Here is a 16,495-nt window from a genome sequence, read left to right on the forward strand (position 1 = left end):
TGCTTTCAGCACCTTGTTGAATCAATGCCACGTAGAATTAAGGCAGTTCTGAAGGCGAAAGGGGGTCAAACACCGTATTAGTATGGTGTTCCTAATAATCCTTTAGGTGAGTGTATAACCATAATACATTTTTGGGGGGTAATCAAGATACTGTTAATCCTGGACAGGATTTCAGGGAGTGATGGAGCTGATCCCAGCCAGCATAGGGTGCAAGGCAGTAACAAGCCCTGGACAGGGTGCCAGTCCATTGCAGGGCAAACACACACACAAAACACACACTAGGGTTAGGGTCACTTTTTGGCAACACCAGTCCACCTAACCTGCACCCTAACTTTGGACTGTGGGAGGAAACCCATGCAGACGCGGGGAGAACAAGCAAACTCCACGCAGGGAAGACCCAAGATGCAAACCCGGTTTCTTTACTATGAGACAGTATTACTGGTAACCATACGTCAATCAAGATACCAACACTAGTAAATGATTATGTATTTTTTATAAATATTGGTACTCGTGTATTAAACCCCTTACTCATTCACGCAATATAATTTTAAAAACACGCATTTATGTTTATGTATTATGTCTCTGTTGCTCCTGTAATATTCACAGGGAGAACGTAACAAATAAAACGTAAACGTAAAAAATAATTCCTCTTTCAACTAGCGAATCCTGAATCATATAAAATAGATTTCTTGTTTCTAAAAAGAACTACGACAATACTAATATAAAAAGAAACTCGGATTCTTATCTCATGATCGGAAGGTGGCATATTGACAGCGGTTTCATCATCTTTTATGGTTACAGGGTTAATCAACTCTCCTGGTTTTGCAACGAAACCACTCTGACAGAGGATGGACGCTGAATGATGGGGGCGTGGCCTGGAAGGACGGGTCAGTTATTGGAGTGCGAAGAAAAGTCCGGTGCTGAGGTCGAGGAGAGCGGTTTCGGTAAGTTGAGTTTTTAATGTTATATATACTTAATATATAGCGGATCTCTTAAAATGCGCTTCCTCACAAATATTACAGGCTGCACCACCGCTGTACCAGGCGGGCGACGGTGTTTCGATAACCCGCGTGAAGTCGAGGAAGCCCAGCAACGGTACTGGAGGCCGATAATGTACCGTGAATGACTTTGAAACCTAACAGCACCTAACAAACCTTATACAAAACTGGAATGAATAAGAAGTTATTCATTTGAATGTCATTCATCATCGGTTTGAAAATTAATGTTGGGGAAAAAAAAGCTTTTTCTTTTAATATGCTTTTAGTGGGTGGTGAAGTATTTGTAGATTTTTGATTTTCACTGGGGTCTGCCTGGGAACGTATTACCCGTGGAAGGCGACAAATCACTGTATTTAAGATTTTAGACTTTTATTCGTCACACACACACACACAGACAAGTATACAGGAACAACGTGAAGTGAAATGAAATGCTTGCACGCCACGCCCCCTGCATTCCGGTTTCCCTGTTCTTCTTTGTCATGTAATAAAACGGTAGCACCTGTAACCCTTTTTCATTGTCGTATTCTTATATTTTTATCATTGGGGATTAAAGTTTAAAGTGTTCCTCTCCTGTGCATGTGATTGGTTACTTGTTTGTTGTTTAGATGCTTGGCATTTTTAACTACTAAGAGCATAAAATAAATATTAAAAAGTTTAAGTTATTATTAAATACAAGTACATTGAAATCGATATGTTATTCTTGTACAACATTTTTTTACAACACATTTTTATACAAACAATGTAGCTTAAAGTGCTTTACAAGATGTCAAAGATGAAGGTACCTGGAAAGAAAAACATTCAAATTAGATAAGAAGAATAATGCATACATAGTTTGCACAAAATAAATAATACTGATATTAGAGATCTAATTAAGAGAAATAGAGTTCTTACATATTCAATTACCAACAGCATGATTGCACGGTGGCACCACTGCTGTCTTGCAGTAAGGAAACCATGGGTTCATATCCTAGGCCCTCCCTGTGTGGAGTTTGCATGTTCGCTTCATGTCTACATGGATTTCCTCCCGCAGTCCAAAGATAGACAGGTTAGGTTTATTTTGTGATACTAAGTTGGCCCGAGGGGTGTGTATGAGTGTGTGTTCACCCTGTGCAAGGTTTGTTCTTGCCTTGTACCCTATGCTGGCTGGGATAGTCTCCAGCACCCTGCCATGCTGTTCAGGACTAAGCTTGTTAGAATTGTTTTTAAGTATTCCTTCAAGTGATTGTCCAACTATAAGGTCTTTGGCCAGGGTGGACAGACAACAAACTCCAGTTAAGCTTGAGGGAAAAAAAAAAAAAAAATTTGTAGGGGTTCCAGGCCAAAAGACTCCACTGGACATTCTGCCTAAAACATTATAATGTTCTTAAGTGCTCTTTATTGTGGTTTTTTTTTTTTCTTTCTCTTTTTTTTTCTCTTTTAAGGCTTTGTCTTGGAGGTTCAATGCAGTGGGTCTCATAGCAGGTCGGCTTTCATTTAGATATTTGAACATCACAGGTGGCTGCACAGAACTTTGATCAGTTTGTAGCAGTGCAGAATGCCACCACAGTAGAGCCAGAAAGGTAAAGATTAATAAAGATTGCAGGTTTTTCCAAAAACATCATAATTTTGTTCATATCTAATTTATTAAGGGTAGAACGAAAAAATTAGGTTTTAGAATTTTTTTTTTTGTTTAAATGATCTAAAGTGTTAACGTGGTGTATCTGTATTTGTAAAATTTTTCAGATGTTTGGTGCACAACAACCAAAGGCCGCATCATAAGAGTACTAATAATAAGCAGACCACTATTAGAATATCTTAGGCTACGACTTGGAATGTAGGGTGGGAGGCGCTTCAAAATATATATGAAGGAACAAGATTATTTAATGGCTTATATAGCATTAGTATTATTTTAAAGTCAATTCTAAGAGACACGGGTAACCAATGTAACAATGCTAAAACTGGCAAGCTGTGCTAAAATTTTCTTTTTTTTTGGCTAGGATTCATGATACTGCTTTCTGTACTAACTGCAACCATTGTGTCTTTCTTAGGTAGACCTAGTTGGGAATGCATTGCAGTAATTTAGCTGACTAAAAACAAAAGTGTGAATTCATTTCTCAGCATCATATAGTATTATAAGAGTTCTAACTTTTGCAGTGTTCTTTAAGTGGAAAAATGTAGTCTTAGTAATTTGGTTAATACATGGTTTAAAGATTAGGTCAGAGTCTGTGAATACTGTACACCTAAATTCTTTACTCCCACCTTGACTTTTAATTCTATTGGATCAATTTTATTTCTAATACCCTCATTGTTTTAATTTTTACTAACAATGTAAGGTTTCAGTTTTTTCCTTATTTAGCTTGAAGAAATTATTACACATCCATTCAGAAATACAAGACATACATTGGGTCAGAGATTCCTAATGTCAGTGTCATCAGGTGCTATAGATAGGTAAACATGTTTGTCATCTGCATGGCTATGGTACTTCACCTTTTGTTTTGAAATAATCTAGCCAATTAGAGCATATAGATTGTAAATAGCAGAATAAATACTTGTGATAAACCATATACAATACCACAGATCTCTGAACTATAATCACCATAAATAACAAAGACCTTTCTACCTGTTAAACAAGACTGAAACCAATTTAAGACACTGCCTGAGTGGCCCACCCATTGACTAATGTGATTTATTATAATACTGTGGTCTATGGTGTCAAACGCTGTGCTCAGGTCTGGTAGAACAAGAACAGATATGTGACCCATAGAGTCATATTCTACTTTAAGGAGTGCAGTTTCTGAAATGTGAATTGTCCCAAAACCTGACTACAACTTATCTAGAATAGAATTTTTATTTAAATAATAATTTAATTGTCAAAAAATGCTTTTTCTAGAATTTTACTTACATAAACAGATTATCTTTCAGGCATTCATAAAAGGTCTGTATGTAGTTACTGAGACTTAATCTGAGCACAGAAAAGTGTTGTCATGCACAATGTAGGCAAAGGAAAAGCAGCTGAATCACCTAATGCAGAGGTGTCCAGTTCTGGCCCTGGAGTGTCATGGTGGCTGCAGGCTTTTGTTCCACCTAAATCTCTGATTTGAGGCCTGACTGTGTTGTTGTTTCATAATGTCGGGGCTCAATTTCAAGTATGTGTAACACAATCTTAGAAATACAATAACAGGTGACCTTTAGTTCACTTTGAAATTGAGAAAGAATGTTGTTGTTGCCAATGTGTGCATTCTGTGGGAGTTAATCTGGATTCTTATTTATTTATTTTTTACTTCATTTCCATTTATTTGCTTGATAAGAATTTTAACTTCTTTTTTTAAGTTGTAAGCAGGGTAGTGCACAAATGACAATATTATTACCAGCTAGCTAGCAACCTTGGGCTTGGGCTACTTGCAAGCTTTTGTTCCAACCAGTTCCTTAAATAAGAAGCAAATTTTGGTTAATGGAAGATGCTATGATTAATCTGTATTCTGCAGAGTCAGAGATTCCTACCTGAATTTAATTTATTTCTCTAGTTATAAGTAAGGGTTACTTGGAAATGAATTTGGACCCGCAGTCTCCCAGCCTGTTCAGAACTTGATGACTTTCTAAAGCATGGTGAAGGACACATACCCTGGAATTCATAATGAAAGTTTCAAAGTCTTTGGGTAGCTCTCCGAATAGCCTGTGCTTTTCCTTTGAATATTGCAAGTCAGAGAGGTGTTTTTTGAAGCTGAAATTGATAAAGAACTATTTGAGATCTTCCATGGGTCAGGAAAACTGGAGTGTGCTGGCAATAATTATTATCAACATCAAAGTTGGGAGAGAGATTGCTTATGACAGTGTTATTACTGACATTGCCTCCAGAAATGCCAGAAAAAGCATGTAACATTCATTAAGGAAATGATTTTATTTATTATCTAACTAGCAAAATACCCGCACTTCGCAGCGGAGAAGTAGTGTGTTAAAGAAGCAATGAAAAGAAAAGGAAACATTTTGAAAATAACGTAACCTGATTGTCAATGTAATTGTTTTGTCACTGTTGTGAGTGATGAGTGTTGTTGTCATATATATATATATATATATATATATATATATATATTACACACACACACATAAACATATATATATACATATCTATACATATACACACACATACATACATACACACACATATATACACACAAATACATATATATATATATACATACATACACACACACATATATAAACATATATATACATATAAATACATATCTACATATATACACACACAGCTATTTCAGATCAGTGCAATACGCTGTTTGTTAAAACGTTGACTCCGCTCTTACGTGCAATAACAAATCAAATCATTCAGTTGTCTTTGCTCATATGTCATTTTAGAGCTGGACGCCTGGCATCTTTTTGGCAACAAGTTCGTTTCTGTTTGGTGTGAGGTTCTGTGTTGTGGAGATTCTCAGGATGGATTGCAGGTGCTCATCAGTGAGGCGACTCCTGTGTGCTGTTTTGTTAGTCTTTATCACTGAGAAGAGCTTCTCACACAGATATGTGCTACCAAACATGCACAAGGTTCGAGCCGCATGTAGACGGACTTTTTTTGTTCTTCAAAGTCACCAAAGCGCCGTGCAAACTCAGTGCGCAATAACTCTAGCCAATAACTTGCAGCATCATAAGGTAGACTTGATTAACGCGGTAAGTGTTGGCAAGGCAGCTGAAGTGCTGCATTATGGGATCTGTAGTTTATTGTGTTACCAGCGCTTCATATACCCGGGCCATTAATAACAATAATACAGTATATAAAATGATCTGGCGGGCCGGATATAATTACACGCCGGGCCGGATGTGGCCCGGCCCTTGAGTTTGACACATATGGACTAAATAGAACTTGAAAAGATATATTTTTCAAATGTGATCGCGCAATTCAGATAGAGTTGACGCCAAGACTACAGCCTGCATGCCTCAATGAGTCATCCTCCCTCGCTCTTACTTTTTTACCGTTCATCTAATGAATACACTGAGTATGGCTTTACCAAAACAATCATTGATGGCGAATAAAGTATCCATTATTCGAGTATGTAGAGCGGGATATATATATATACATATATATATACCCGCGTATCGCAGGAAGTAATGTGTTAAAAAGGTAGAAAAGAAAAGGGAACATTTTAAAAATAACGTAACATGACTGTCAATATACAGTATTTGTTTTGTGAGTGTTACTGAGTGTTGCTGTCATCAAGGATTTGATTATCATTATTTCTTTCAATCAGGTTCGTATTTGTAGGATGTGTTGTGTTCAAGTTACATTCCGTGTTTGTCAATCGTTGTAAAGATGACAGGTTTCATTCATCGATTCGTTTCTTACTGCATCAATAAACAGCTCGTCTTCTTCTTTATCTGAGACCTGACACACTGCATGCACGGGTTTTTACACTGTCTTCCTTTAGCGGGATATTGACTTTTTCCAACGTGTGCTTTGTTTCCGCAGTAGTTGGATTTATGAATATGCTTGCATGTATCAGACGCTTCATATTTTTGCTGCCTTTTCAATTGTGTAATTGGTTTTGTTCAGCGCTCTTTGGAACTGTTGCTTTTTATCTGTGCACTGCGTCAGTTCATGTGAGCCACTCGGTGTACTTGCATCGAAGGTTCCCAGCTGTGCTGGTGTCATCTCGTGCTATGTCCATAGCTTTATTTAATGTTACCTTAGTCCTGGCACTTAAAACTTTCTCTCGCAGTTTCGCTGAGTTTGTGTCAAACACCACCCTGACCATCTCATCTTCCTCTCCATAAGCACAGTCCTTCACCCGTGAATATTTACCCGTGGCAGTTTGCTATTGGATTGCCGCTGACGGACGGCCTTATATGGGCAGGCACTAAATTACAAACGCCAGCGCAGCCTGTCTATGAACTTAAAGTGTAGGTTTACATCGTGCTTTGTTTCCGAAGTAGCAGAACTCATGAATATGGTTGTATATGTCACTCGCTCGCTTCTTATTGTTTCGCTGCCTTCTCAATTATATAATGCATGTTTTCTTGAGCGCTTTTTTGAGGTCTTCCTGGTTTTCTATGTACTGCGTGATTACGTGGGAGGCGTGATGATGTCACACGAAATTCCCACGGGGTTGAAGCTCATCTCCATTACAGTAAATGGAGAAAACTGCTTCCAGTTATGACCATTACGCGTAGAATTTCGATATAAAACCTGCCCAACTTTTGTAAGGAAGCTGTAAGGAATCAACCTGCCAAATTTCAGCCTTCCACCCACACGGGAAGTTGGAGAATTAGTGATGAGTCAGTGAGTGAGTGAGTGAGGGCTTTGCCTTTTATTAGTATAGATTATTTACTATAAATTTATTATAACATAATTCTTACTATGTAATTTAGTTCCTAGTTTACATTTGTTTATGTCAGTATTTAATTAAAATATCATTTAATTTGCATTTTACTGACTGGTGTTTTGCACTGTAGCTTAATTGGTCATTTAATACACTATTTTATTTTAAAAATTAAAGTGCTGGGCAGTGGCGCAGTGGTAGCGCTGCTGCCTCGCAGTTATGAGACCCAGGTTCGCTTCCCGTGTCCTCCCTGCGTGGAGTCAGCATGTTCTCCCCGTGTTAGCGTGGGTTTCCTCCGGGCGCTCCGGTTTCCAAAGACATGCAGGTTGGGGGATTGGTGATTCTAAATTAGCCCTAGTGTGTGCTTGGGGAGTGGGTGTGTTTGTGTGTGTCCTGCGGTGAGTTGGAACCCTGCCCGGGATTGGTTCCTGCCTTGTGCTCTGTGTTGGCTGGGATTGGCTCCAGCAGACCCCGTGACCCAGTGTTCGGATTCAGCGGGATGGATGGAAATTAAAGTGCTTATCCACTTCAAATGTTCTCCGTGTTTTCTTACGTGGCTTTTAGTGCATATGTCATGGTTTCATTGAGTGGGTTAGGGCTATATTTGCTTGGGGATTCTTCTATTAAACCGCGCAACCTATCGAAACGTGCTTTAAAGCTGTTCTGCGCGTGCGCAGTATACATTTCCCCCTGAAACGTCGCCGTTTCCATCGATTTGTGCAACCTTCGCAAAAGAAAATTGCCTAATGGTGATTAAAATACCATGCTGGCATCTTCAAGTGTAAGGCAGAAACCAATGTCTATCACATGACACATTCGGTAATACTGAGCTAATGTAGAGCCACTTAAACGTTTTAGAGTAGCTTTGGAAAGCAGGAAGGCAATCTGAGCATCGCACGAATAAAAGGAGAACATGTAAGCTCGACTGCGACGTCGCCTCTTGTGTGCTCAGCAAGTGGATACTATTGGGGGCTCATTCCTCCTGTCGGACTTGAATTTTTCTTGCTTAACCATTGGATGGCAGTGTTTCACAAGTACGCTATCCTTGGAGGCAACCATTTGTTTAGATAAACGGGGGGTGCAAGTGTGAAAAGGAGGAGGGGGAAAGTAAATAAGTAAGTAAGCCTCACGAAGCACCAAAACGTCTGAAGCAATTGTGTCGGAAATCGTATCGAAGGTTTCTATTGACCCCTCCTGGCCATTTTCATTAACATCACACAAGCTCATGATCTACTTCAATGACGTCTGTTATAACTCGTATTGCTTTTATGTTTTCGCTGCTACAGACTGACAACGAAGGGAAGGGTTCATCAGCAACTGATGTCTAAAAAATATGAATAAATATTTATATTTTTATATAACTAACGCTCACAGGCAGAATGCACTATAAGGACAGCAAGAGTTAAACAAAATAAGACGCCTCACTCATGGATTCCCGACTCTTTCAATTAGTATTTACTTTTGCACTGTATCATTATAATCGGTCCTGTTATTAGTATTATAATTAACCCTCATCTTTTCTTGAGATCACATTTAATAGCCTTAAATGTTTTCTTTGGTCTGACTTAATTAAAATGGAGTAGACGGAAAATAAAGTTTTATCCCTGTACTTTGACATGAAATAGGTTAGCACATTTGAGAAAGAAAAGGTGAAATCCTTAAATCACAGTTGTTATTATTCGATCAAGTATTGAAATATTTAATTTATTAATACTTTACAATATTTTGTGGAGCACAAAGGTAACGAGTTTGCTACAAAGAAAAGACGCCGTCAGTGGCTCAACTAAGATGCTTGCTTTTCAAATTCTGAGATTAGTGCAAGCCCGAGTTCGATCCGACTTAAAGACTCATCAAAATTAACAATAATAAAAAAAATGATCAGTAGTGAAATCTTTATAACTACTTTGAACTAAATAATTTTGAGAGATACTGTGGAAGGATCGCATAAGAGATCTGTTTGGGAATCATCCCCACTCAAAATCGCCATCAAAATACGATGTACGATGTGGACGGCAGTTTACATTAATCCATCTTCTATCCATTGCCATTTGACGTCCATGAACCCCTCCATTGAATAAGGTGATAACAAACCCACTCGGCTAGATCAGGTTGAATTTGCTCTGCTGCACCAAACATTCAAAGGTGTCAATTCGGAGCACATCGTTACTCAAATAATTTGTTTTGTTATAGACATAAAACAAGATGCCCATTTCCATTTGATATATCTTTACTAGTTTTCTCACCTTGCTCGCTCCCGGTCTACGTTGGAATTTGCTGTTTAGTGAAAAAAAAATATAAAGAAAAACAGACTCTTTTGGGTCATAATTCACAGTGCTTGGGACCCGAACCCACGTATGCCTTATTATGAAGCGGTAACGCTACCGCTGCACTACTACTATTTTCAGCAGAGTGGGTGTATATAATGTATGTATGTAATGAAGACGAAAATAATTATACTGTATATAGATGTATACTATACGAAATATGTTCAGTGTTGCATGAGGCGAAGAATGGATATTTATGAGAGTATTATAGTGAGAGATGTGTCGTCACCCGTATTACTAAAGCTCTTCTTTGCAGCATTATGCATTCTACAAGTCGGCATTTGTATGATGTATAATTTATAATTTTATTTTTTGCCACAAAGTATTATTGGGCACAATCATTTAACATGTATTGATCATCTACAAACATTCATTTCAATGGGAATTCTGTCGAGTTTTTGAACTCTGTTGATGCCATATGTACTTCAAACGGGAGCTCGACGAATAAATAATACTGTAAGTCGAAGCATTGAGCAGACATGTGTAGTACTGAGATTGCGTCATGACGGGCTTCGAAAGGGCTCCGAAGCCTCAGACATGCATAGTACTGAGATCTTGACGGGCTCCTAAGCCCCAGACATGCGTAGTACCGAGATTGGATGATGACAGGGCTTCGGGCACATTGACCTCTATATTTTGAGAGTTATCTGACACTTAACTCTCTTGTTATATTTTGTAATTCGTTTTGACATTACACACTTCAGTTGATATAGTTAAACTACCATTCAGGTAGTTATCCATCCATCTATTATCCACCGCTTAACTGAGGTCGGGTCGTGGGGGCAGCAGCCTAAGCAGGGAAGCCCAGACATCCCTCTCCCCGGCCACCTCCTCCAGCTCCTCTGGGAGGACCCTGAGGCGTTCCAGGGCCAACCAGGAGATATAATCCCTCCAGCGTGTCCTGGGTCTGCCTCGTGGCCTTCTCCCAGTTGGGCATGCCCGTAACACCCCCCCCAGGGAGGCGTCCAGGGGGCATCCTAACCAGATGCCCGAACCACCTCAACAAGATCTTTCTGACCGGTTCCTCCGCCAGACGTTCCCAGCAGACCCTCATTATTCATTTGGGTCTGCCTGGTCTGTCGGGCAGCCTCACCCGCTATCTGATCCAACTTACCACCAGGTGGTGATCAGTTGACCGCTCAGCCCCTCTCTTCACCCGAGTGTCCAAGACATAAGGTCGCATCTGATGACACGATTACAAAGTCGATCATCGAGCTGCGACCTTTGGCATCCTGGCGCCAAGTGCACTTATGGACACCCTTATGCTCGAACATGATGTTCGTTATGGACAATCCATGACCAGCACAGAAGTCCAACAACTGAACACCACTCGAGTTTAGATCAGGGAGGCCGTTCCTCCCAATCACGCCTCTCCAGGTTTCATTGTCATTGCCGACATGAGCGTTTAAGTTCCCCAGCAGGACGATAGAGTCCCCAGGAGCTGCACCTTGTAGCGCCTCTTCCAGGGACTCCAAGAAGGCTGGGTATTCTGAACTGCTGTTCGGCGCATAAGCGCAAACAACAGTCAGAGTCCTTCCCCCAACTCGAAGTTGTAGAGAAACATCCCTCTCGTCCAAAGGGGAGAACCCCAACGTACAGGCCTCGAGCCGGGGGGCCATAAACAAGCCCACCCCTGCCCGACGCCTCTCACCCACAGCAACCCCAGAGTGGAACAAAGTCCAGCCTCTCTCAAGAGGAATGGTTCCAGAGCCCAGACCATGCGTAGAGGTGAGCCCGACTATATCTAGTCGGTATCTCTCAACCTCTCGCACCAGTTCAGGCTCCTTCCCCGCCAAAGAGGTAACATTCCATGTCCCAAAAGCCAGTTTCGGCAACCGAGGGTCGGAACGCCAGAGTCCCCGCCTTCGGCTACCACCCATATCACATTGCACCCAACCCCTATGGCCTCCCTTGCAGGTGGTGGGCCCACAAGAGAGCAGAACCACATTGCTCCTTCGGGCTGAGCCCGGCTGGGCCCCGTGGTCGAAGGTCCAGCCACCAGGCACTTGCCAGCCAGCCGCTCCCCTGTGCCTGGCTCCAGGGTGGGGCCCCAGGTACCCTTTCCCGGGCAAGGGAAACGCCGATCCTTGTTTTAAGTCCATATGGGATCTCAGGGTTGAGTTAGTCTGGATCTTCACCTCAGACCTGTTTGCCTTGGGAAGTCCTACCAGGAGCATGTAGCTCCCGACAACATAGCTCCGAGAATCACTAGACCGCACAAGCCCTTCTGCCACGACAAGGCCTCGATCCAAGAAGGGTTCAGGTAGTTAATGGGAATTAATTATTGTTCTTGTGGATTGCTGTGATTTCCTTTGTCTGATACATAGTGTCAAAGATGTATTGTCATATATCAACTTTATATATATAAAAAGATTAGGTAAATCGTGCAACCTTTTTATGGAACGCTTAATTTTGTTCAAAACCGTACGTCATATAGTATACATCTATAAATATAATGTTTTTCGTCTTCATTAGAAGAATACAACAGTAATACTCTCATGTCAATTAAACCAATTTAACGTGTATATGTCAAACAACATATTTCTACATCCGCCACAGTAAGAACAGTAGTAGCAGTTCAGTTGTGGGGCGCTCATTAATTATCCCAATTAGGTGGCTCAATTGTATTGCAACTGTCTCTCAGTAAAAACACCAGGGGTTCGTGTCGTTGATCCTCCTCTTGTGAAAGGTATTTTTTTTAATTCCTCCATTTACCAATATTTTCAGCTTGGACGGATAGCGAGCGAATCGAGCTATCGAGGGAATGTTGAGCCGCCGTAGTCGGGCAGGGGGCACAAGTCCCTAATTATATTGTGTATGTAAAGAGTTTCACTGTAAAACGTAATAAGCTTCATATTTGTGTGTTTGGGGACCCTGGTGTCGTACTGAATTTGTATTGTAGAAAAACAAACTACTGAGCAGCATGCCTAAATGTGTCTTTTCGTTTCTGATCGCTATACGGCATTTCCAACATGGAACAATTCGCTATAAACAGTTTCAGCCAATCAGCGCCTTCTAAACATGCAGAATGACAGTGTGAGCCTTTATTGTAGCGGCCCAGCATCTTCGTTTCAGTCAGTCATTGTTAGACTATTTACTGTTTAGTGCTGCTTGAGCCTACGTTTATAGTAAAACAGGTAGCCTACGCAGTTCTTAAATTGATATTGAAATGCACACACAAGTCTCCTAAATTATTTATTGAAATGCCTACATTTACAGTGTCCGTTTTAAGAAGTCGTAGTGTTTTCTTGTTCCCGTTATTAGGAATTATAATTTCTCAGTGTCACATATTATTCGTTACTACTCGCTTGTCCCGTATCATTGAGATTCTGTTTTATATTCTGTATTAAGCAAACTTTTTAAAAGGACCGTCAATTGAACTGACTATACCAGACTTGTCGTCTTCTTAAAATGACTTTATTCATTTGATATTGACAATTAATCATAAGGTCAAAAATCAAGGAGGATTTGAGTTTGCATGGACTGTCCTGTTTCTTTTTTTTTCGTGACATCGCGTCAGTGGAGAATGCGTCACGTTAATAATGCATTCTGTCCTAAATGACAGCGCACACGCTTTTTTATATTTCCTAAAGGCTAATGTGTCTCAATTTGCTCATTAAATATATTTTTACAGTGTATTTTAGTGAGAATGATTAGAAACATATTACCCATGTTCATTTCCCATGTAGATATGTAACGTTTGGTGAGAATAAATAAAAAAGTAACAACACATATAATACTTATGTTGCATTGTTTATGATTAACAAAATTCATAGTTTATCTGAAATGTTCTACTTATACAGTCGATTTATTCCACTTCTGAAGGTGTACATTGTCTGTATTCTCCATTGCATTTGCCCCCTAGTGTAACGTGTGCCAGTGCAACTGAGGGGTGGCAGACGAGCTCACGTAATGGGTGACAAGGCACATTCTCACCCTGAGGCCGAGGCTGTTGTCATGAATATTCCCATCTTGTGCTTTTTCTCGTTCTTGCCAGTTTACTATCATTATTGGACACGTATGTAGAAGAAATGTGTGTCGTATTTTATGTCTGTTAAAGGAAGAACTGTAAAGCCTTGAATAAAACTGAGTGTTGATGCTTTGGATAACAAGACAGGTTAAGGAACAGGGAACGTTAAATATGACAGTGACTGCGGCGGATTGTGTAACTGGAAGATGGTTTAAGAATACCGAAACGACAAAAGCTTAGTCTTTCAATAACTCTATTTACATCAATGATTTACTCTGTTGTGCTGCAGCTCGGAGGATTACTTATTTACCCTGCGCACAGTGTTTGATAAGATGCATTCAGAAGGGAAGGATGTTGCTGACAGTCAGGTGCTTTTTTGAAAGTTTGGCTCCAGATGTGCTTATCCAGTTACTCCTTCTTGTCAGTTCTTGAGTGATCATTATGTCAACCACTGGATGAATTCGCAAAGTTTCTTTACACCTTTTTTGTCTCATTAACGCAGAAATCCCGAGGCTTTTCTAAAATTGCAGAAGACACTGTTGATGGCGCTGATTCTGTTTTAAAGACAGTTGTGATTAGTTATGCAGTACACGCTTTTACTCACATTGCTTTATAGAAACCAATAAAGTACAAATCAGCTGCAGATCTAGGAATCACTGAATAGTAAAAACGTTTAATGAGGAGTGTCTTGCGCATATACGTCGGCTTTAGTGAAGCGTTTCTTAGCCTTTCTGATATTATCGACGTGGGGTAGAATAGATTCCGGATTATTATTATACGCGCTACCTTACGCAAAATATGCTCATCAATTTGTTACAGATTCTAGGTGGACACGATTCCACACCAAGGAAAAAGGTGCCCCACGTAAATCGTTCATAATGTCTTCAAAATATATTTGTTAACTTACAGACAATTACTACATAACTGTTTTATACAAAATTCTTATTTCAACAAATGCGAGCCCCAATTAGGATTGGAACTCGCGTTACCGCACCTTATCGCTATAGGGTGGACAATAACGCTTTGAGCCAAAGCAGTTCAGCTGACGAGTGACTGACCAAATCGACTGCTGACTGCGCAGATATCAATGACGTCATTACGCAAGCGCGCCTCAAAATCACGTGATAGGTGCATTTGAAACAAGCCTCTAAGAGGCGCTTCGAAAGCTCGACATAGTGTCGAATCTCAGTGTCGAGCGGCCCATCGCTAGTAAGAGGTCGTCACCATCCTTGGCGGGATAGATTATCGAGTTCTTATGACAAGCCGGGGAGACGCGTGTCTAGCACTTTAAGGGCCAGTAATCATTCGTGAGCAGCGGCAGTCGGACGAATTGACACGTTAAAGGTACAGTGACCCCCCAGACTCACTGTGAAGCGTGTTTGTTTTGAGGCATGCGTAGAAACGTCTCTGGAGTGGAGATTCGGCCCACACAACACTTCTCGTTTATAATAAGAAAATAATAATAGTGCAGCGAGCAGTCGTCTTGATAAAATAATTGAATTTTAAAGTGCCTTGCGGTCGGTATGTTGTTATCTGGCAAGCTGTATTCTCTGAAATATTCTAGCACCGTTGCACATTTTGGCTAAACAGGGTTTTGTAACAAACTGGTCGATAAAAGTTGTCCAGTTTCAACAGCAGCGTGCACAGTAAATTGTTTATGGGTATGGTAATTGTATTTAGTCTGAATTGAACGCCCGTCAGTCATTCCTAATGATGACGGGTATGTTGAGCCAAAGAGTCGTCAAACACTGCGCTTTGTATAGATGTTGGTATACGGACTGTTGCCTGCACACGCTTTTTAATTTACTTTAGAAGTTACGACAGTAGCACAAGCAAGTTCACGAAGCCGCCTGTCAGGCAGTCCGCAGACTGTTTTATTTAATCTCGTGAATTTGACTTGTTTCTGCCATTAATAGACGTACGTGAGCCAGGGTGGGGTTTGTTTGCCGACGTACAGTAAGACTTTGGCACTGTGGCTATTAAATGACGGCAGTCAGACATTTGAACGAGAAAATCCAGGGCAGTCACGCAATCTCAACATCATCAATACGTAAATCACATATGTGTCTTATGTCAAGTTCATTTTACAGTTTTTGCGACTACACGACCAAACATAAAGTGACATCCTCATAACCATCACACCCAGAGAAGGCAGCAAAGTGTACAAGGATTTCGAATCCGTGTAAGTTAAATGTGCATATTCGAGCAGCGCAGTTTAAGCGAAAGACTACATCACACAAAATTGTTAAATCGCGTCGGCCCATTCTTGTGAAAGAGAAACTCGAACATCATGAATGAATGTCATATTTCCTGGCAAGCGCGTCGCATCCGCAGCCAGTACGAGACAAACTGCGATTTTTAAAGGCGACGTTAATACTCGACCTGTGCTCTAGCTTTCATTCCACGGGCGAGCTTTCCTCGGTTTTGCACTCCGATGCACTCACTGATATGTATGGGATAAACTATAATGTATATATTGAAATCTTTTGGGTTATGTTAAATATAATGATGACAGATATGTCAGTTTTAATTATTTGTTGTATAATATATAAGGAAATGTTCGGTTTAAGCAATTTTTTTTGTTTGTAAAAGGTCGGAATATAAAAGCGGCGATTGCATCAAATCAGATCAGGAGATGAGATGAGATGAGTTCAGAGGAGAAAGGGGTGATCCAGTGAAGGAGCTGCTGGGATTATTTTTATGTTTGTGGATTGGTCAGTTAATGTTTACTGTATACTATATTGAATAAGACGACACCAGTTGTTAATATGTGTCCCGTCTGAATTTGTGCAAAGACACAGTAGTCACCAAATCAACTGTATACCGCAGCACATTTTGTAAATACTGTACATCAAAAAATGTAAAAGGACAGCAGAATAAACAATGCAGTTAAAGTAA

The 16,495-nt window shown here is 40.3% G+C and overlaps 1 protein-coding gene across 2 annotated transcripts in view; it reads left to right on the plus strand.

The window, feature by feature from the left end:
* The first annotated feature begins 860 nt into the window (after nt 1-860).
* The window catches only part of LOC120531570 (aldehyde dehydrogenase family 3 member A2-like), a 71,398-nt gene continuing 55,763 nt past the window's right edge, over nt 861-16,495 (plus strand). Inside the window, exon 1 of one of the 2 annotated variants that reach the window (XM_039757087.1) lies at nt 861-944. In XM_039757087.1, coding sequence (XP_039613021.1) covers nt 863-944 — 82 coding nt within the window. In that variant the 5' untranslated portion in view covers nt 861-862. Of the gene's footprint in view, nt 945-14,728; nt 14,942-16,495 lie in introns of those variants that run through there. The other variant, XM_039757089.1, reaches the window with a different exon arrangement.

Source organism: Polypterus senegalus, chromosome 6, assembly GCF_016835505.1.
Source record: "Polypterus senegalus isolate Bchr_013 chromosome 6, ASM1683550v1, whole genome shotgun sequence".
Lineage (NCBI taxonomy): Eukaryota > Metazoa > Chordata > Cladistia > Polypteriformes > Polypteridae > Polypterus > Polypterus senegalus.